This window comes from Orbicella faveolata, unplaced genomic scaffold, assembly GCF_042242905.1.
Source record: "Orbicella faveolata isolate gen_17 unplaced genomic scaffold, um_ofav_v1 contig_35, whole genome shotgun sequence".
Classification (NCBI taxonomy): domain Eukaryota; kingdom Metazoa; phylum Cnidaria; class Anthozoa; order Scleractinia; family Merulinidae; genus Orbicella; species Orbicella faveolata.
The window spans coordinates 27,466,586-27,487,759 of NW_028301564.1; the positions used below are offsets into that span (position 1 = coordinate 27,466,586).

General features: G+C 37.8%; 1 protein-coding gene and 1 long non-coding RNA gene across 4 annotated transcripts; one reads left to right on the plus strand and one right to left on the minus strand.

Moving 5' to 3' along the window:
* Positions 1–451: 451 nt before the first annotated feature.
* Positions 452–6,117, minus strand: LOC149104094 (uncharacterized). Its single transcript, XM_089273054.1, has 5 exons — positions 5,401–6,117; positions 4,135–4,593; positions 3,667–3,714; positions 1,998–2,111; positions 452–1,329 (listed from the first exon to the last, which is right to left on the minus strand). Exons 1-5 carry the CDS (start codon positions 5,423–5,425, stop codon positions 1,211–1,213), a joined length of 765 nt encoding a protein of 254 aa, XP_089129180.1. The 5' UTR covers positions 5,426–6,117; the 3' UTR covers positions 452–1,210.
* A 2,633-nt stretch (positions 6,118–8,750) lies between these two features.
* LOC149104095 (uncharacterized) lies at positions 8,751–17,184 on the plus strand. 3 transcript variants are annotated; one of them, XR_016201888.1, is made up of 3 exons: positions 8,751–8,987; positions 11,038–11,118; positions 16,067–17,184. It is a non-coding gene; the product is annotated as an uncharacterized LOC149104095 (long non-coding RNA). The 3 variants fall into 3 exon arrangements; XR_016201887.1 differs by having other exon boundaries at positions 8,760–8,987; positions 15,491–17,184; XR_016201889.1 differs by lacking the exon at positions 8,751–8,987 and having other exon boundaries at positions 10,800–11,118.
* Positions 17,185–21,174: the final 3,990 nt, after the last annotated feature.

Below are 21,174 nucleotides of genomic sequence, written 5' to 3' on the forward strand. Positions count from 1 at the left end.
TAGCGGGAGAGGAGGGGGGGGGGGGGGAGGGAGCTGGAGGGGGAGGCCTCCATTAAGGCTGGGCTGAGGACATGGCGCTGAGGCACTGGCCTATCTGCTGGTGGTTTGCTGGCGGCCAGCGGTCAATTGCAGGGAGGAGGGGAGGGTGTCTTTTACTGAGACCTTCACTTATCTAGACTTTAACGTGCCAAATAATCTTGAAATTGACTGTGTTGCTGGGCACTTTGCTCAGTTGTTGAACCTTGTTTGAGGGTTCTGTATTCACATGGCACCCTAGCTGCTGGAGCGGCATGTGCCACGTGCATACGTGATGGCCAATCTCCTAGCCAGGGGGGAGGTCAGAACGCTGGGACTGTTTTTGAGCTGTCTGTGGGCATTTTTAAGCAAATAGGGTCAGATATGTGGTACCACATGAAGCAAATGTCACATTGTGATGACACAACAAAAGCTGTGAGACTCGCAGTTTATGAAAACTGCATATGATATATTTTAAAATAGTTTCTATTTTACAGAATCTTTAATTTTAATTACAGTACAAACTTATTATGAAGGCTTTAAAAGCATATTCTATAGAAAAGCAGAATGCTTGAAGTATAAATAGAACCCGTTCAACCGCCATAATTAATATACATAACTTAGGTACTTTTTCACGAGTGCTTGTTTCACAATTCAATTAAGATGACTTAACTGCAATTAATACAACTAGTATTCCTATCTGAATGAAATGAAATACTGACATGTCTTATTTTTTTTTAATTACTCAACTGCCAAACAGTTGCTTCAAACTTTAATAAATAAGAGAATAACTTTAAAAGCTTAATTATAAAATTCAAAACAAAATGTAATCTCTAGTTTTGTTACATGTAAAACCGGCCATCAACAGTCCCAGTGGCTCAGCAATTGTTTTCCATTTTTTCTTTAAAATGCCTGGGTTTTCAAAACAAATTCCCAGTGAAACAACAGGCAAAGTGTTGGTTAAGTCTGAGAACATGTTGAAAAACAATATGAAATTTAGCTTGATTGAGAATCCTCGAGTTTCCAAAAATCACAAATTATGAAAAATAGCAGCCTATACGTACTGAACACTGTCTTATAAAGAAAGTTGACGTCAAATTGAAACATCTTGCGCTTTGATAGAAAAATATTTTTCTTTACCTGTAGGATTCAGCAGGAAAATGTAATTTCTTTTACAGAAGTAGTCATGTGGCAATTAACTGACTGCAGACCTCATTGATAATATTAGTCGAATACTAAGCCACATCAAGCTTATAAATACACCTGCGAGGACAAAATACAAGGCAAGACGTCCATCTGTTTTTCTCTTCCCATCTATGAAAAGATTGAAATACAGATTAAAACTGAATTGCACTTATATATTATATACTGTATTAAGGTAAATAATGCTTTTTCTCAGTAGCGTTTCGCCAGCTACATAAATCGCGCTAAATACAGCACACTGCATGTGTGCCCACACACCCAAACACCAAGGATGGGTGGGTGGGTGGATGGATGGAATTGGATGGATGGATGAATGGATGAATGAAAGACTTTGTTTAAGCATCAATAGTATTTAACTTAAAAAAAACTAATTGGGTACACTATTTACATATTGATCACATGTGAGTCAAAAGTTCAATAGTTGTAGTTGTTTCCGTAGCTAGGGAATTAATTTTGTGAGTGAGTTTTGTGTGCCCTGAGTTATTAGCTAGGGAGTTAGTGAGTTTTGATCCATGACAATTGTGACAGGTATTCCTCCTAATAGAAAATGTCTTTGAGTTGCCTGGAGGCCAGTTATAACAGTGATATGTATGTATCATCAAAGATTTTGAAAAATGAATTAAAACCCGAAACTTGGCAAAACTTGGCAAATAAGCTATAGCAATGGACAACTTTTTATTTTAAAGTTTGACTTTAAAATGATGATCCAAGCTGCAGTGTAGGACAGTTGATCAATACATTCCACAAGACAAAACATTATTTTTGTACATGATCTGTACCTGGAAGATTTTCCTTCTCCTGTGAAGGACCTATGTCAGGACTTGGAGTTGCTGGCGAGCCAAGACTTTGTGATGCCTGTGTAAAGCCAATGCTATTTAAAGGTGAACTCTGACCTACAAATGAAATGTATATTTTAACATTTGTTCTCAGCATGTACTGTATCTATTATTAGTTGAATATTTAGAGTTGAGAAAAGCCAACATGTCCAATTTAAGGTGTTTTGATCCTAATTTACTAGCAATTGGTATAATTATGTTAACTGAGTGCAAGTTTATCAGTGTCCATTTAGATGGGTTTCAGATTACTAATTCTTAATCATTGGTATTTCGTTCAGCAGGTCATTATTTCCTGTCATAAATTGATATATTAGCACAAAAAAATTACTCCCATAAAAATTGGGTGAGGGTGGGTGGCCCGCTTCCCAAAATCCTTACCCTATTTATGACCAAAATCTGTGATTTTCCCCACCCAAAAATTTGATACCCTATGTGCCACTGGGCATTGCAGGATTGAGTAAGTGAGTGACCCTTAAATAAAAAACAGTGTTTCATAACTGCCTTATAATTAGTTCCCTAGCTAGTTCAGATCAATGTTAAATTGTCGTTTAACATAATCTGTGAAGTACTTCCTTAATTTAATTGTTGATATTCTTTTTAATAATGATGTAAAAGTAGCTTCTTCTTAAGAACATACCCTTTCAAAACTAAAGTACAAAAACCATACTGTATTTATGACCAAAATCGATAACCTATTGATGACTAAAACAGCTGAAAAACCATACCCTTTAGGGCCACACATGCCTATATAACCTATGAAAGGGAGTAGCCACCCCCCCCCCCCCCCTCCAAGTACAGACGTTACGTTGTTGGGGGAATTAGCTGACATGAAGACAAAATGTCAAGAAACGCAACTTATATTCTGAACAATAAACAGGAAGTTCTGACAATACTCGATACTCGTGGAACGCATGAAGAAGATCTCGGTTCTCTCGTTCGATCTCGACTTAGTTCCATGTGCTCTGGCACGTGACCTTGTTTGTGTCCCATGATTCCACTACATGAGAGTAATTACTGAATTGTTACCCATGTAAGATCAGTTTATTTTCATTTGGTTACACTGGGACTTGATCAAAGGGACTTACACCTGTTTAAAATATCCCACAAACGTGACAGACAGAGAGAAATAATAGCAATAATGAATTACTCTTTAAATGAAGAAGCCTTGCAACAACATCACAAAGTGGTTTACAGAATGGCCTCAAGTAAGGTAATAAAACATTAAAAACTAAAACTAGGACTAAATTAAGGAAAAAGATTTCATGCTAATTATCTTTAATGGTTAAAATTAGTTTAAATAATAAATATGCACTGCTTGAAATACATGCTATTTTGGAACAATGAATTAAAAATTTTGCTTTGCCAGCAAGCCAATTGCTGCAGCTTTGGTGGATGTTTCTCGTGGACGTAGATTAAATGTCTCACTCTACTAATCAAGCCAGTTAAAACAAATGCATAAATTGCAGCAAAGTTAAGAGTAGTCAAGACTGTCCCCATTTTCTAGGAGATTAGATTTGCAAATGTATACAAATACTGCATGATCAAGAATATAATACTACCAACTGATGATTAACTGACATATACTTAAGAAAGCAGAAATTTGTTGCCCCACCTGTAGATAATGGAGATTTGGTAAGCCTTTCAGTGGGACTGATCTTTTCTGCGAGAGATTTAAGTATAATTAATATTTAGTCATTATTTTAAAAGCTTTAAGGACTAAACTGCTCACTACAGGCAATTTTTACCCCATCTGTAGATAATGGAGATTAGGGCTAATCTTTTATGCAAGAGATTGATTTTTTTCAATGAAAATTATGAAGAATTGTTGATATTGTGTGACATCGGTAAAAATGTCTATTGGATGCTAATGAATGCTGGGAAATTACAATTATATGTAAACTTTCTGGAAAAAACAAAAAACAAAAACAACCCACTGAGCTGACTGCAGGATCGATTTACATGTATATATATGCAGATTGACTGTTTAATGTTCAAGAGACATACTCATGTCACTACAGATATTACCAAGCTAGTGAATGTTACTCGAACAGATATTGCTCTGCTGAAGATTGGAACTTACTTGTTTCATTGTACACCAGGCGATAGTGCCCAGCTTCATGTCTTATGACGTTATTTCCTTTCAGGCATCTCACCACCAAATCAACTTTATCAAATAATGGATGGACTGTAGCTGCTTCAGGAATCACAATCTCAAGCTTTAAATGAAGATTGAACTCATCATGGTTTGTACTTGTCCTATTCACAATGCACAGGAGAGAAACCTTTCCTAGCTGAAACTTCTCTTTGGTGTGGTTGGTTATCACCCCTGCAATAATGGAGTCTGTTTTCAATTCTTGTAGAGGGATCGAAGCCAATCTACTAGGAGAAACATTCCCCTCTTTCATCAGAAGCACATGTGCTTCAAGGTGGCCACAATGTGTCTTGGTCAGTGGCGTGTTGCTGCTTATGATCAGACGGTAATTTGTTCCTTTAGGAACATATATAATTTCATAATCCCGCAATTCTTCTGTAGCTTGACCTGAAAGATATAAAACAGCAAGTTTCAAGCTACAATTTAAGATTCAAATACATGATCAAGACCACAACTGCCTGATGATTTTTTAAATAAAATAAAATAATTGTAATAAATTTTTTTTTTTTTTGAAAAAAATTGATTAATTTAAGGCTCAAAAGAGTAGGAATTAACTGTCACCATTCGCCCCACAAATTAGCATATCGTATAGACTGAAAACTAAACCTTAGGCTTGTAAATCTAACACAGTCGAACCTGTACTTACATTGGAAATTGGCCACTTAATACAAGGCCTTAAAAAAGGTTCGACTTTCTAAAATAACGTACAAAGCTGAAACACTTGTTAGAGGTTAACGATCCTGGTTTGTTTTCAGAGAATTCGTTCGAGACACATGTTACCCGTGTCTTGATGACTCGAAATGCGGGCGCTATCTGGAACCATCAGTATGAAATCTAGTCGTTTCCACTGTATATGTCTTATTAAAGTGAATTAAATCTAAACGTCATACATTTTTTAATTTACATGTAGTCAAGCCAAGCTGTCAAACGTTCCTCGTTTATTTTCACTGGATGAAACTGTTAAACATCACACTCACAAGCTGCAGAACATTCGAATTTCACCTCGCTACACATTCACATGAAGTCAGAGTGAAATTAACGTTCATGGGGAAACAATGGGATGACACTTCATAGAAACGCATACGATTGTGAGGTGAAAAAAGTCACGGGATAAGTTAAAAACTGCTGACATAGCTACTATTTCGTCTCATCCTACTTGTAGCTGTTTCAATTCCAGTTGCTACAAACACTTACCTTTAGAGATCAACATCCACGCCATAAGAACCAAAAAACTGGTAAAAACATCTTTGAATTCCCATAATCGCAGGTAGAGCACGCACTTCGGTGTGCTACAGGCGCCTGGGTGTGCTGTACTTGTGCAACAATGTTGTCCAATAAAATTTTAGAGTTCCGAGCACGTGTCTGTTAGTGGAACTGAGGGAGGGGGTAGGGGAGCGTGGACCGACAAAGGGGACTTTTGTATACTAATGTATACAAATGTATAAGGTGTATTACATTGTCACGTTGAAGGCAAAATATTTCAGCAAATTGCAACAGGCCACAGTAAACAGCCCTGCAGTAAAGAGAGCGGAAGTGCCCAGTGACCCTGCGCGGAGGGGGGGGGGGTACTGCCATATACGGGCTATACAGGTATGTGCCGCTGTGAAGGGTATGGTTTTCAAGCAGTTTACTCTAGGATAGCGTGTATAAATCAGAGCGTTTGGGCCTAAAATAGGGTATCATTTTTCACAGAACTGACCAGTTGGTTGAAGATTTTATCAAGACTAAGGAAACCAGGAATTGCCTCTCAAAAATACAAAAAAATCAAATCGGCGAGTTTAAATTTACGCAAATCAGCCTCAACAGTGTCGCAAAATTCAGGGTAGCAAAATTCAGCTGAACTAGCTCTGGTATAGGCTAAGTGTTCCAGGGTCCCAGCGGCACATCCCCACCCAGAAATTCCCAAAGTACCTCCCCTACCCCCCCCCCCCCGCCCCGGACCAGTGGCCAAGTCAATAATGAGGGCGACATTAGGGTTTGCGGTATTGCGGTATTCGACAATTTTTCTTGCCGTATTTCGGTAATTTTAATTTTGAATTGCGGTATTGCGGTATTCTCCGAGCCTGCGGGATGCGGTTTTTTAACATTTTGGACGGCATTAAAAATTATCCTCCAAGTTCTTCAACGTTTTCCGACGCCTTTTCCAGTTTCCCATTGGAAAAGGGTAAGTTATTTTTAGTTAATAATTAGCAAACACGCGAATGGATGTTACTTATTTTGCTTATTTCGTCTAAATCGAAAATTACAAATTCCTAGTCGCTATCTCCGTGTTATTTGCTCTAAACGGGACATACAGAGTAGTGGTTTCGGTATGACATTGAATTTTGACCCGGCCGATTGAAGTGTTGCGGTATTTTGTGATGTCGTTTGCGATAATGCGGTATTAAAGCCGAATTTTCTTGCGGTGTTCAGAACCCCCATTATGTCTCCCTAAATAATAATCAAAGTGAATTATTCTTACCTGAAGTGAAAATGGATGGTGGTAAGTTACTACTCACTAGAGCGAAGACTACAACGAAACTACCATACAAGAGTCCCATGGACAAACGTTATTTCAGCTTCAGTCACAACTAAATTTAGTCTTAAGATGAGTAGAAACGCAACACTGAACTTGTCTCAGTTAAGCTGGTTAGTTTGAGAACCTCTTGATTCCACATGTAAACAAAGTATCCAAGTAGTTTTGAACAGCAGTTGGTGCAAGAGGATTCAAAAGATATTTCAGCGAGGAGTTCTCGATCGAATTTTTGCAGAGGAGCCTCGAAATCATGACGGCTAAATGAAACACCGGAAAATGCTAATTAAGTATGAGCTTGAACGGTCTTTTTTGAACCTTTTCCTAGAAAGTCACGCTTGACAACCCACTATGCCGTCTAGCCGTTTGCTATTTCAATTCCCTCGATTTGCTTGTGAAACCTTCAATGTTTATGAACTCGGCATGTATTTACCAGGTAGACAACAAAGTAAGCTTAATTATGGAAATTCCAGTTGGTTGAAAATCACTTGTGAGGATCATACAGTAGCCTACGTTCGGCTAAGTTAAGTAAGCTTCAAAGCTTCAGCGGCCATTTTGTATTTATGAGTGTAACACGTTGTCGAAGATCGTTTTTTATCTAGTTATTCGTTCATCTTTGTTGCTTGGATTTCACATGCCGGCTTTCCTACAGTCGGCTTTTCTTCTAAGTGCGGATATCACAGCGAGGAGTTGTGCTCTCACAGGCCAACACTTCACGGTCTGGACCTTTGGTGTTGGTTAATGCGCCACATTGAAACTTAGGAGTCATTATTGACTCTCGGAAGCCAACATTTAACGGCTTGAATCTGCTCAGCAGACCTGCTTGAGAATATCTGAGAATATCTGAAAGTGTCTGAACGCATTTGAAAGCCTCTGAACTTATTTGAAAGCAAGAGACTCTCCTGCAGTGCTTGTGTTGCCCTAATGCTGTTGTTGCTGTTGAATCGAATTGGACAAACCATCCACACACAGTACGTTGACAAGAGTCTGCTAGCCCACGATTTCGTCGAAGTAAGTAATATGGGAATCTCTGTTGGACAATACCGATCGAGAATTGGCGGGTCTAAAATACTGGTAGCTGATCACGGGTAACTGGTAACTGGTAACTAATAACTGGTAGCTGGTCACTGGTCACTGTTAAGTAATAACTGATAGCTGGTGACTGATGACTGGTCACTGGTCACTGGAATTTGGTTAGGTAGGGGGACCAAAACGCATTAATGCCAATCAATTTACAAAAACTTTAATTCCAACAAAAAAGAATATAAATCAATAAACATTCTCTTTTGCAATTCATAACAATAGACCCCAACCAACCGTTGACAGCAATTAATACATGTATCTAAAACGACTTACAAGATATTTTCACATTAACCAGACTATGACCCACGACGTCTGACATTTGGACGTTACTCATCCGACAAGCAGATATCCTCTGAATGAGAACACAGCTGGTGAAAACGAACCTAAGATAACTAAAAACGATTGTGTAGTTCACATTATATCTTATTGGGGCTAAGAAATTATTCCGTATAATAGAATCAGTAGTTGATAAACGTCAACCTGTAATTCTATACTAGTTATAAAAAATTGATTAATCTGAAACGTGATCTATTGATTTTGAAATACTTTAACATAAACAGTAAACAAACAAGTAAAACTGAATATGAAATATGACCACCCACTACCTGCTACCCACTACCATTTACCTTTGAATATTAAATTTTGTTGTTGAAAGAATAAGTTCAAAGAGTGACAAAAGAAGGAATCATGGATGAAAATTTAACTTCACTTCACAATGCGCGTGTGGACAAATAATCTTTTCTATAAGTGTACTAAGGTACACTAAGTTTACTGCATTGGTGCTTAGTGTACTGCATCGGTAGTAAGGGACATTTCAGAATATCTAATCTATCAGACACCAGTCACCAGTCACCAGTCAACAGTTACCAGTCAACAATTATCAGTCACCAGTCACCAGTCACCTGCAGTCACCAGTTACCAGTCACCACTTGTAGCGTTGCACTTTCGTCCTGGGTGGCAGACATGTCTGACACCTTTTGACCAATTGTATGTGTTGTTGTTTCTTCCAATGAAAATGCGTTGTGACCGTGTCCTCTGAGGTTATTTTACTAGGGGACGGGACGGTGTTTGCCAGGTGAAAGCTCGAAACCTATCGATTGTGACTTTTATCGTGAGGGTGTTTTACCGGATCTTTCTGCAGGTTCCGAAACACATTTACAGCTGCCTTTGAAGCTTGATATTGTCGGTAAGAAGCTTTGTGAAGTGTAGCGTATTGTATTATGTTGTTTGTAGTAATGGAGTGAGTAATTTCAAATGGTTCAAGTTTACGAAGCCATTTCGACATGTTCATCAGCAATCTAAGTATTGTTGATCGTGTTGCTTTCAAGCGGCACGAACTAAGCTGGTATTAGTTTGTATAGTCCACACTGTTGTGTTTTGCATTTTGCAATTAAGATCTGCCTCCGTCAAGGGTATAAAGAAACACTGTCATGCCGACAGAACAAATTTTCACTCAACTTATTACCACCTTCGCCACATGGCACTATCGCCAAATGGCACCAAATATATATACAGCTTAGTTGGATAGAAAATGCTATAGAGCAAAGCAAAAACAGTTAAGTTTCAAAATAAAGTGCAGGATTGCAAGGATTGAAATTGGTCACAGTTCAAAAAATTTGAGTTTAGTTCAGGATGTCAAGAAATCGAGTTTACCATTCTTATGACAGTTCGAACTTTCGAGCCTTTATTTTGTGTGATATTTCTTTCCTTCTATCAGTATTGGGAATGATTTCTACCGATTTTAAAGTAAGCTTAAAGTAATCTCCTGGGCACAATCATGAAAACAAATGTACAATACATTTCCCTGAATGTTCGCTGCCAAGCAGTCTCTAAAAATAAATTAAAATAGGTCACCATGCTTGCAAAAGAGATATGATGTACCAGTCTTACCCTATTTTGCCAGGTCTTATAAATAGTACTATTCATGTATTTTATCACTCCACATTACATTTTGCGGTGGCTGGAAGGTACAGTTTTTTTTTTATGAACTTTGATGGGCATACATGACATTTTGAGCACAAGGAACAACATAATAAACAACTTAGGCAAAAGAATCTAAATAATCCAAATGACATACAATCAAAGCATTCCTCAAGTTGTTGGATTTTAAGGTCTTAATTTATGTCCACGATTGATCATTTTGTTTTTGATGCTATTAAGTCTGCATACGAGCCAAGTGGCACACCAGGCCGGAGCTTATCCCGGTTTCTGTAGCATGAAGCAACTAGGAGTATTTCTACTCCCCCCTGGATGGGATGCTAGTCCATTGCAGGGTTACCCCCAGCATTAAGTTCACTGGTACCCATTTATACACCTGGGTGGAGAGAGGCACTGTGAGAGTAAAGTGTCTTGCCCAAGAACACAACACAATGTCCCCGGCCTGGGCTCGAACCCTAACCGCTCGATCCGGAGACGAGCACACTAACCATGAGGCCACTGCACCTCCCACTTGATGCTATTGAATAAGTGTAAAATTCTGCACTTGAAGGGTTCGCAATATAGTGCTAAGGAATCACCAGTAAAGGTCAGGGTTGTTTGTCCTTCTTTTCTTCTTTTCCTCTTTTGTTGACTGGCTACCTTTAAGCTGTTTGTTATGAAGCAATGTTTTGTAGACACGCAGTGTATATAGTCATCATGTGAGGCTGCTTCAAGAAGTGCTCGCCTAGGGTTCCTTTTCTATGTGGCTGGTCCAATTAGTACATAATAGGGATACATGCCAATGCCTTGTCATGTCTTCATTAGGTGACATTGCCATTATCTCTTTGTGTCAGCTCTTGTGTGAGGAACATTGCCTTTCTTGTTATCTTCTGGAGAATTTATTCATGTTTTTGGATACTTGGGTTTTTTTGGTTTTTTTTAATGTAAAAACAATTAAAGAAGGGGAAAACGGTTTGTTTATCTACTTGTATTTTTGTTCCCAATGATGTCTTTTATCACTTGGTAAATATGATGTAGTTTTCACCAGCTAAACTTTGCCACTAGAGATTCAGTATGTTCTGTTTTGGTTTCACTGTCAGTTGAAATAGACTTTAAAAACCTAGGTCTTGATAAGATAGTCATACTCTTGCAGTTGTTTCTGATTGAAATTTGTTTTCTTTTAAATTTCCCTTTTCTGAGGAACAGCTTTTAATCTTCAAGGCTGTATGTTTTTTTAAAACAGTCAGTCTAACGTAAAATATAATTGCATTTGTGTGATTTTGTGTTTATTAACAATGCTTTGAATTTCTATTTTGCAGTAATGGATGATCATCATGGGTTGGATGAGGGAAAACATACACAAACCGAAGAAAGTCTTAGTAGAGAAGGGACTAGGGATGGTGAGCATCAGCTGTTACTATGATATGTATCAGTTGCCATGTGTTGATAACTTTTTTAGAGTTGTGTCTTGCCAAAATAATTCATTTTTTTGTTACCTGTATGTAAATGGGTCTTAATTGCAGCACTTTCTCAAGAATTTTAGGGCTTATGTCCTAACTTATATTATGCTTCAATATCTGGTTAGCTTATGAGTTTTTTCTTGTACACTAAGTACTCCAGCAATACTAAGAAGAACATTGCAAACCAAATGTGTTAGAGAAAGCCAACTTATAGTTTTGGCTATTATTTTTCAAAACACATCTTCTTCGAACCTGGATAAATTAGCCAGTTTCTAATTTTAATTCCTTTTCATCCCTGCTATGAAGGCTTAAAATTTAGCACAGAGAGTGTTTAGTAGATGGAGTTTCAAAATCTTAAGGAAGAAGTGATTGTACAGTACCACTTTAATGCATAGCTTAATATCCTTGTGTATCCATTAAACTAGTCAACAACCCATTGTCCCCACTAGAAAAAAGTAATGTTTTTAAAATTGATATAAAATAAAATTCTCAACTTACCAGTAGTTTGGGAGGTTCTGTGGTATATTATAATTTATAGGTCAAGGTATAGATGTATGGCAGTGATACAAGCAATTTTTGCTGCATGTTACACAGAAGATATTTGCATATCATATGTAGCTACTTAAGCATTTGTTGCGTGCACATATTTTTTCTATTCTTTGTTGTGACTCTTATTTAACACCCCAGAAGCTGTGGACAAGACAGCTAGTAGCAAGTTGAGCTTTCTCTGTTAGCAAATAACAACCTTAACTTTTGAAGTGCCATTTACAAAGTAACCAACAGCACTTAAATGACAAAACTGGTAAACCATACATGTACAATTGCCCCTACTGTATTCTACATGTATACTTACAGCCTGCAAAGCACTCACTTTCTTTCCTGCGATGGTTTGGGGCACAGCAAACATAAATGAATTAAGAGAGGTTGAGGAGGCAGAGTAAAGAAACTTTTGGATGCCGCAAAGCTCTTAGAATGAGCTTGACAGCTATTAATGCAGTGTTCAACACTAGCTTTCTTGCTAATTTGCCCTTTGGGTAACTATAGTTCTGTTTTTTTGGTTCCCCATGTGTCTTTTTAGTTGCATACCTAGTAGACTTTAATTGCCCATTAGCACTCACGAGAAAATTTCAACTTGCAGAAATGCTCAACTTTTTTATAAACTTGCCTTCTTGTTTTGGTGTTGCAACAGTGATTCATTGGGTGATTACTCAGTCATAGAGCACATCCCTCACAAGATTTTAAACATCCACGAACTGTGCCCACACATTTTGATGAGACTCCACTTTTCTGACAAATAGACCCAGTGAAGCACTTTCACTGGTCAAATATGATGAACCAATTGTCATGAATGAAAACATAATTCATGCCCTGAAGCACATTATTATCATTAATATTATTGTTATTATTTTTGTTGTCATCGTTGTCGTTGTTTTTAATATTGCTTTTTTTATTTATTGTTATTGTTATTATTAATAATTGTCTTTTTAACCATACATTAAGGAACTGCAAAAAGATGGCTCAGCCTGTACCTGTAGTACCCATTTTGTATTTGTAATCATAGAGTAATAAAACTGCTTCTCTGCCTCACCAGAGATCAGTCGGGGAGTAGCTTACAATCCTGACAACAGTGCTCCATTTCTTTTTGAGTCACAACAGTAAAACTTGTAGCCAAAATATTGCAGTACCATGCAATTTGTGTGGAAAGACTTTGACACAAAAGTTATTTCCAAATACTGTTGCAAAATGCATCTTTGAAAATTCAAGGAGGTTATAGTGTTTTGAGAACTAGGGATTAATGCTTTTTATGGTTTGCACGATCACTAATCAACCAGCCACTTTGATTTAGCAAGCTTTGGAGCAAGCTTCTCACAAAATTTGGGTTCATGGCTTGTTTCGGAAATGAGAGTCAATATGTAGAAACTTTCAGTGAATGTTAGAGTTGAGTTTACATGTCTTTGACTTAATACTTCCGAACTTCTGCTCAAATGATTTCCCCGAAACTTGGGCATGGTTTGTATTAAGTCAAAATAAGCTGGTTCCAGAAATTGAGTTAAAGTATGCCAGCAAAATTTTTTTTACTGGTAGTGTTGTTGTCCAAAAAATGGGGTCCAGTCAAACACCAGTAAGAATAAAAATATTATCCCCAGTAAATGATATTAAGTAACATTATCACCGAGTGAAAGACAAAATATTTCCCAAAATTTCTTAACCAACGCTTTGAAACCCCCAAATTTATGTTGCAAACGTTGACAGGGGTGAGTGTGTCCAGAATAACTGCAGAGCCACCTTAATAATGATGAAATGGAATCAATAGAATAACCATGATAAGAATGGTGTTATCCTTTTGATACAATAACAAACAGTGGAGCTTGACTTTTCAAAATTACAGAAAAACTCAAATTGCATCCAGGGCCACCAGGTCATAATTTTCAAGCAACATACATTTAAATAGAAAGGAATTGTTAGCCAAATTAACTTTAACATTTCTCTGAAAAGAACATCCAGTGACATTTATAGGAATCACACTGGACAGAATGTCTTGTTTTCTAGTCATGAACGTTGACTTCGCAAAATGGCTTGGGTTAGAGCCTTGTTGCACCAGGCTTCTCGTACATGTGAAATAGACTCTCCCTTTCAGAAACAAAGAACAATGATTAAAACGTTCCTGTTAGGGAATGGCTTTCCTAAATCTGTGGCTTCTAATCTTGTGAGGTGTTTCAGACACAGTAGCTCGGAACCTAGAACATCTTATCCCAATAACAACAAGACTATAAGTTTAAGGATTTTAAATTCTAATGTGGGGTTTGGGACTGGCACCAGTTTTGCTAGCCTAATGATATAATTTTGAAAGCAGATGGGAGCTCCTCTGGGAGCCTGTCCAGGAATCCCCATCAATGTCCTAGACCAAAAATGACATTTACTTTATTACTTCATCTCATACTGGAAGTAAGTGATGTCTGAACAGTTCATTGAAGTGCCTTGAAACCAGAACCAGAGTATTAACAACATTACAAACAACACAACAAAGAAAGTACAGGATGCAAAACAGAGCACAGAGATGCATACCCAAATGCAAGTTAATTTTGAAACCAAATTGAAAATTGCTATGTAGAATGAGACGGGTAACTGCAATCACAACTGGTGGTTTGCTATTCGCATGAAAAATTAGCAGACATTAAGTTGAAGGAAGTGAGTTTATAGAGAAATCCATTTGCATCATATTAATCAAAAACTGTTTTTCTTATTTAGGTATAGAAATACAGTATGTTAAAAAGTGGTTTCTTAGAAATCGATTTTGAAATAAAAACTAGCGCTAAAAAGTCACGACGTTTCGACCTCTCCGAGATCATTTTCAAGTGAGTGAAATTTTGTAAATTAGCATATAGCCATAAATATGTTAAAAACAAGTTATAATAGATAAAAATGTGGCGAACGCTAAAATGTGACAAAATATGTGAAAAAGTGTTAAAAATATACAATGGAAAAATAAAATAATCTTAGCAAGAATTGCTCTAAACAAATAATTTGGCACGAATTGAATCGCACTGTTTGTTTAGCGTTGGTTTCAGTTCTTTGATAAAAAAAAAAAAACATTTCAAAAATAAGCCAGTAAAATTTGTTCTGACACTTTCTTAAGATTCGAAAACTCTGTGCGATGTCTTCTGGCTCCATATCGTGCTGCTCTCTGAGGTGGTTTCCGATTGCCGATCCTTTGTGTTCTACAATTCGTTGGTGTAGGTGTCGGCACGTGTAATCGACATAGCCTGCATCACACCATAGTTGGTAGTATGATCACACAGGCCACACTGCAATGAATACACCACGCATTGTTGACTTACAAGAGACTGCTTGTCTTCCCTGACCTTAATTTCATCCTTGATCTTTCTACTTGTGTAAACTGGGCTAATATCTGCGTTAATCTTCTGACTGAGGTCAGCCAGCTGTTTACGTATTCTACGTTTGCAGATTTCTGGTCCTTGTAGGGCAACACGCTTCTGACTGGGGCTTCTCTTTTATCAGCCACTCGGGTATGTGGGTAAAGGTAAAGAATCCGATCCCACCGATGCGTCGGCCGACACATCACCGACGCGTTGGTCGACACACCACCGACACATGGTTGACTGCACAAGGTCGTCAGGAGAGCGCAGTCGGGAGAAGATCTCTTTAAGGCGTTCACATTCCTCATGACAAAACTTCCACTTTCAAATACAGTATGCATATTTATAATTTAAATTATAATAATATTACTGTTGTACTTTAGATTATAATTCCAAAGCTCTTTTTAAAGACTGATTTCAGTTTCATTATGTAGTTTGGTGCTTTGGGCCCAAAACAGCAGCCTGAAAACGGTCCTTGTAAGTTGGCAAGCCCTTGAATAGCCAGGAAGTTTCAAGAAATGGTCCCTAAAGAAGCAAAGGGCCGACTTCAGACACAACTTAAAGCTAGTTTCAATTAGTCCAGCAAATTTATTTGACTTTCCGTAGGAGGAAGGTAAATTCCTAAAGGTAAACATGAAACGAATTACTACAAATAACTAACCGAAGACGGCAGAAAACTAAGAGGAAAATACAAACAGACGATAAACTAAACGGCTTACCAAAATGCTGGCAACGGAGTTCAGGGAACCAAGAAGATACAAGTGTACCAGACGATAAACTAGCACTAAATGAACATGAAAGGATAACACAAATATATACGCAACGAAATTTACATACGACGCGAGAAAAAAAGCATGCAGAATGTGAAAAAATACATTAACATACGGAACAAAAAAGGACACAAAGAAAACACGAAATAGCCGTAACAGGCCCCTTCACAGAAAGTGTCAGTTTTCCACAATATTGTTGTGTCTATTAATGAAGTAAATCCCTCTCCATATTTTTAATAGCCTGGCCAAACCATACCTGGAGGCATTAGATGATATGATCGATGAGGAGGAGGGGGAGTTAGAAGAAGACGAAGAAGAAGAAGAAGAAGGACAAGAGGATCAAGAAGAACAAGAGGAAGGGCAAGAAGAACAAGACGATGATGAAGACCTCTACAGAAAGTTAATAGAGGATGAGTTTATTGACAGTGATGTAGAATAATCAGTATTTTGTAGATTCAGTTTTTAAATTTTTATCGATATTTCTTTCACAGATGTATTAATAAGTAGTAATTAAGTAAATAGAGGATGAGTCTGAAATTGTTTTGATTGTTGTACATTTACAACAGCTTATTCAAATTAGCCCAAGCTCAAAGGCTGAAGAAAATATGTCATTACTTTTTTTTTACTAAATGAACCACAAATCACTGTGTTGTCGGTGAATAGTTTGTTGGATCTAGATTTAAGGGACAAAAGCGTGACAGAGCTTTTCATCTTTGCAATAAGAACCCAGTCACAGTCGTGCATGACTAACTGTGGCCACCTTCCTTGGTTTAAATAAGCTAATCAAAATGCATGAACTAGGTATGGTGAAAATATCAAGCATCATGTAACCTGTTGGTCAGTCGACAACTCCTCCTCTCACATTTCTTTTCATAATTTTGGATTTGCCAGGTTTGAATGGAAGCCATAAGAAAGTTGTTGAAAACATGTCAAAAAATGATGAAAAAAAATTAGTTTGGTGGCCTGTGTTAGAAGTGCGCCACTGTAAATACAATGATAAGTATTATATTAGTATGTCCAAAAGGCTAAAACTAATTCTAACTTTGGTTATTTTGCCTTTGTAACAATACAAATCTCAAGATTATAGTGGTTTTACAACACAGGCTAAAAACAGGCCCTAAAATATAATTTTCGAAAATGGATAAAGCAACGGTTTGTATCATCCGTGAGCATCGCAGGTAATTCAAGCCAATTAATTCAAGGTCACAAGTCAGATTGTTTTGGTTCGCCCGTGTGTAGAAAGATCTACATGTATAAGATTCCGGTTGATAGTGATAATGGTAATTATACCTGCTCATGAAAACACCAGTTGTGTTAAGTCCAGTCTAGCCATAAATAATAAAAAAAAAGATTTGTAATCTTCTTTGTCATAACTGAATTATGTTATTGAACTAGTATGAGGTCCGTGTTGGTAAAACATTGGTCGAGTTCTTCACCTTGCAATGTTATGGCGATATCCATAGACTTGTAAAAAAAAAAAGAGATACCCATGTCAGTATCCGACGTAAGTTTCATTCCTTGTTCAATGCTAAATTCCTGAGTGGTATGCCTACAAACGAGGACTAACAATAGAGCTATAAATCAATGAACATAATAAATCCCTCTAAGATTCTCCAACCGAAACAAGTGATAGGTTGTTGAGGTATCACTAATTTTCAACTTTCTGCTTTCATTTCATCGTTTCTCCCGGTTAATAACAGGCACCCGTTGTAGCTAGTTCCAGCCGATCCCAGGAATGCAAATCTCATTAGCAGTCAGTGCTCTGTCTGATAACCATAACGAGTACTTTTAAGGGTATCAAGTCTTATATCGGAGATTCGGTGATATTTCTTTCTAAGAACAAAAACTGAAATAGTGTTCAACACAACCTGCCTCAGCACGTTTGCGAAAGTCTATTGGTTCCCTTCAGAGGTTTCTTTAAGAGCACTCGGCTAACCTCCAGGTACGATTTCCGTACAGCTCCATACATTAATTATGTATGCAACTATGTCAAACTATCACGTTATACTCAAACAGCAATCGTGAAAAGAACGAGTCAGTCAAAAAAATGCATGCACAATTAATGTAAGGGGTGGTGCGAAAATCTTGCCAACCTCCCTGTCAAAATAAGAGAGCGCTCCTCTACCAGTTTTGTCCGCATAGTATAACTTCCACTGACAGAATCGCTATGATAACGATGACAACCACAAAGCGTTTTGTGGTGTATTGAATAGGCCACAAAGCGCTTTATGGTGTTTTGAATAGGCCACAAAGCGCTTTGCGGTGTTTTGAATAGGCCACAAAGCGCTTTGTGGTGTGAAAAATTGGAAAAACCAAATTATTTCAGAAAATAGCTGTGAGATATTTGCGAGTCAACGAGCCATCCAGTTTTCAATGTTAAATCCCAAAATAGAACACCACATAGCGCTCTGTGGTGTTTTGAATAGGCCACAAAGCGCTCTGTGGTGTTTTGAATGGGCCACAAAGCGCTCTGTGGTGTTTTGAATAGGTCACAAAGTGCTCTGTGGTTTTTCGACTACTACTGCTGTTTTGTAAAGCAAAGCGAACTAGGAACAGTTAGAAAGCACCCCGGCCATAAAATCTACTCGACAAGAAACTTTCTGTAATAAATGTTCGATGCTACAGGAGACGGCTTACCTAAAAAGGTTCAGTCAGTCAGCCTCAACAAACCTATACTGAGAAGAGGGCTTTCGCGAACCGGATTTCGTGTGAGTGACAAGATTGGGAATAGAGAAATATTGCGCAGATTGAGTGGTAATTTTACAGCACCGAAACTAAAATTGGTTACACTGCTTCTCAGAAATTTTGTTTTGCCTCTGTAATATCATTGAACGACCTGAACGATTTGAGAATAATCAAAGCGCGGAGTTTAATATTGGCTGGCCGGGAACACGCAGTTCGCAAACCGGAGAGCAACCACTGTTTAAATCTTCGATCGAACTTTCATGTTGAATTTGAAACTGAAAATACACTAAGCGGTCAATTTCCGATAGAAGTCTTGTGATGTAAATGCAATTCTTGCAAATAGTCGCTGCATATTTACGTTCAGAGTTACTCTGGTTCAGAGTAAAGACATACAAAGTCAAATACTGCTTCCGAACGCTACCCCCCCAAAAATCAATTTTGCTCGAAGACCGAACTGCAACGGAGTTTAGTTACCAGTCTTATGCTGCGTGTTATTAGATAGAACGCATGATATGATTGGCTCCGTATATCACATTACGTCAGAGGACATGTCTGCCACATAGGACACAACTGCAATGGTACAACCAGTCACCAGTCACCAGTCATCAGTCACCAGTCACCAGTTGCCAGTTACCAGTCACCAGTTACCAGTGACTAGTTACCAGTTACCAGTGACCAGTGACCAGTGACCAGCTAACAGTATTTTAGACCCACCGATCAAGAATTAGCTCTCATTATAATTTCCTTAAAAGAAAAGATGCTTTGTCACATTTCAAGGATTGTATTTGGAATGTAATGCTAATGATGTTTTACATGAATGTCTTCTATTTACCAACATTGAAACAAGTTGTTGGACAATGCGAAATGTGGAATGAGGTAGTATTTTGATTTACCCAATTTATGTACTACAATGTCTACATACCATTGTTGTTAAGGTTGGCAAATGATGTGGAGGAAAATCCAGGGCCTGCAATATTCAATATAGTGGACCCTACAAGAACTGTGTCTGCTGATTTCAGTCAAGGAGATGAAGTATTTGGTGAAAATGCTGGTAAGCAATGTGTAGGAATGTCTCTTATTGCTATTATTTACCATCGATACTTAGAGCACTTTGCTTTACACTGAAGGCATGGAAAACCTTGTATCATATTTACAAATTTCCTCCTTGCAAACTGGGGGTGTACCTTTAGAGATTAAGGGTGTCTTTGTCAGTGACTGTCAAATTGAATGGCCGAGTGTTCATGAAAATCAAAAAAGTGGTGATATGCCTATTGAAGTTAAAGCAGTATGGGCCACATTTCACAGTGCTATAAACTGATTATTTTTCGATATAAATTCAGACAGAATTAAGGACAAAAAATAAAACTTGATACACTGCAGTGATACAAAGAAAGCTTGATCACAAGGCAACTCTGTACATTGTATACCACTGTCAATATTATGAAAATTAGCCAACATACATTTATAAATTCATATTTGAAACAGGTGACAAGATCGCTTTAGTTTAATCAAAAATCAGCAGTTATAGTAATAATTAGCAATAATTTTCATAATGTGAAGGTGAATTAATCAACATGACACGAGCGTGGGACAAAGACGAATTCTGAGTCCCCGACAGGAATCGAACCCATGACCTCCCGAACACCAGGAGGCACACCTGCCATATATGAACTCAGTTAAATGACCTTATGGTTTTGCATAACTCTTTCGAATTCTCTCGACCTCCCTCGTGTTTACATGAGGCTATGTAAACACGGAAAAAGTGCTCTGATGCTTTAACTTAAACACGATACGCTTTCAGCTTGTGGGGTCGTGTACCAACTAATTGAAACAAAACGATTACAGTTCAATATCATAAGTCTTACAAAAGTTGTGAAGGTAAAATAATATTTTCATTTCCTTTATCTGTAATTGGTCGTTTGCTGAGCAAACACACCGCAGGGAAAATATCAGGACCAGGGAAGCAAACACTTAGAACTGTAAAGCGATCGAAGAGGCTGAACACTTTACTTACCTTTAATTAAAGGAGTCTACCGGCGGAGATTGAGAGCAAGAAATACAAACTCGCACTTTTAAGGGATGCCAGGTTTTGGCCTCGCTTCGGTGATCGTGTAGCTCGAGGAGCATCAACCAGAAAACCACAATCAGACCTTTCAAGATTACTCAAGAGCAACGCCTTAAGGGGCTATGGTACCCTAAGATATGGCGATGTTCCTGAAAAATTCAATTTCTTTGAAATACAAGATTTAAGACCCTTGAGAACTTGTCAAAAACATTTTGAAACGATCTTGCCGAATTTTCTTCTAGGTGAGTGTGAAATTTAAGGAAAGTACACAGTGGTATAAGTTTTTTTCACGTAGCAACAGCCATAGTAACGGCTGTTTATTATAAGAACGTGACCAAAAATATAGATTACTTTTAACATATATGAACGAAACTATTTAGAAAAAAAACTTTAAAGACATGTGCAACTCGATTGGTGTAATTAGTTGTGAAAAGTGTTGCCTCGAATTGCCATCACAGGCTCATTCATTTCCCTTATGAAAAGGAATATTTTCCACAACTGCAGAACAACCATTGCACCTCCTCCCCCGAGATCCAATCTGCTTCCCCCCCCCCCCCCCCCCCGCTATTTGTGACTTGTTAAATCCTTAATTTTTCGT

Excerpts from the sequence above, each read along its gene's own strand:
- LOC149104094 (XM_089273054.1), bottom strand. The coding sequence starts at position 5,425 with ATGGCGTGGATGTTGATCTCTAAAG. Across the intron at positions 3,715-4,134 it reads CCTGGTGTACAATGAAACAA|AAAAGATCAGTCCCACTGAA; the intron begins GTAAGTTCCAAT and ends AATCTCTCGCAG. Across the intron at positions 1,330-1,997 it reads GGAGAAGGAAAATCTTCCAG|ATGGGAAGAGAAAAACAGAT; the intron begins GTACAGATCATG and ends ATCTTTTCATAG.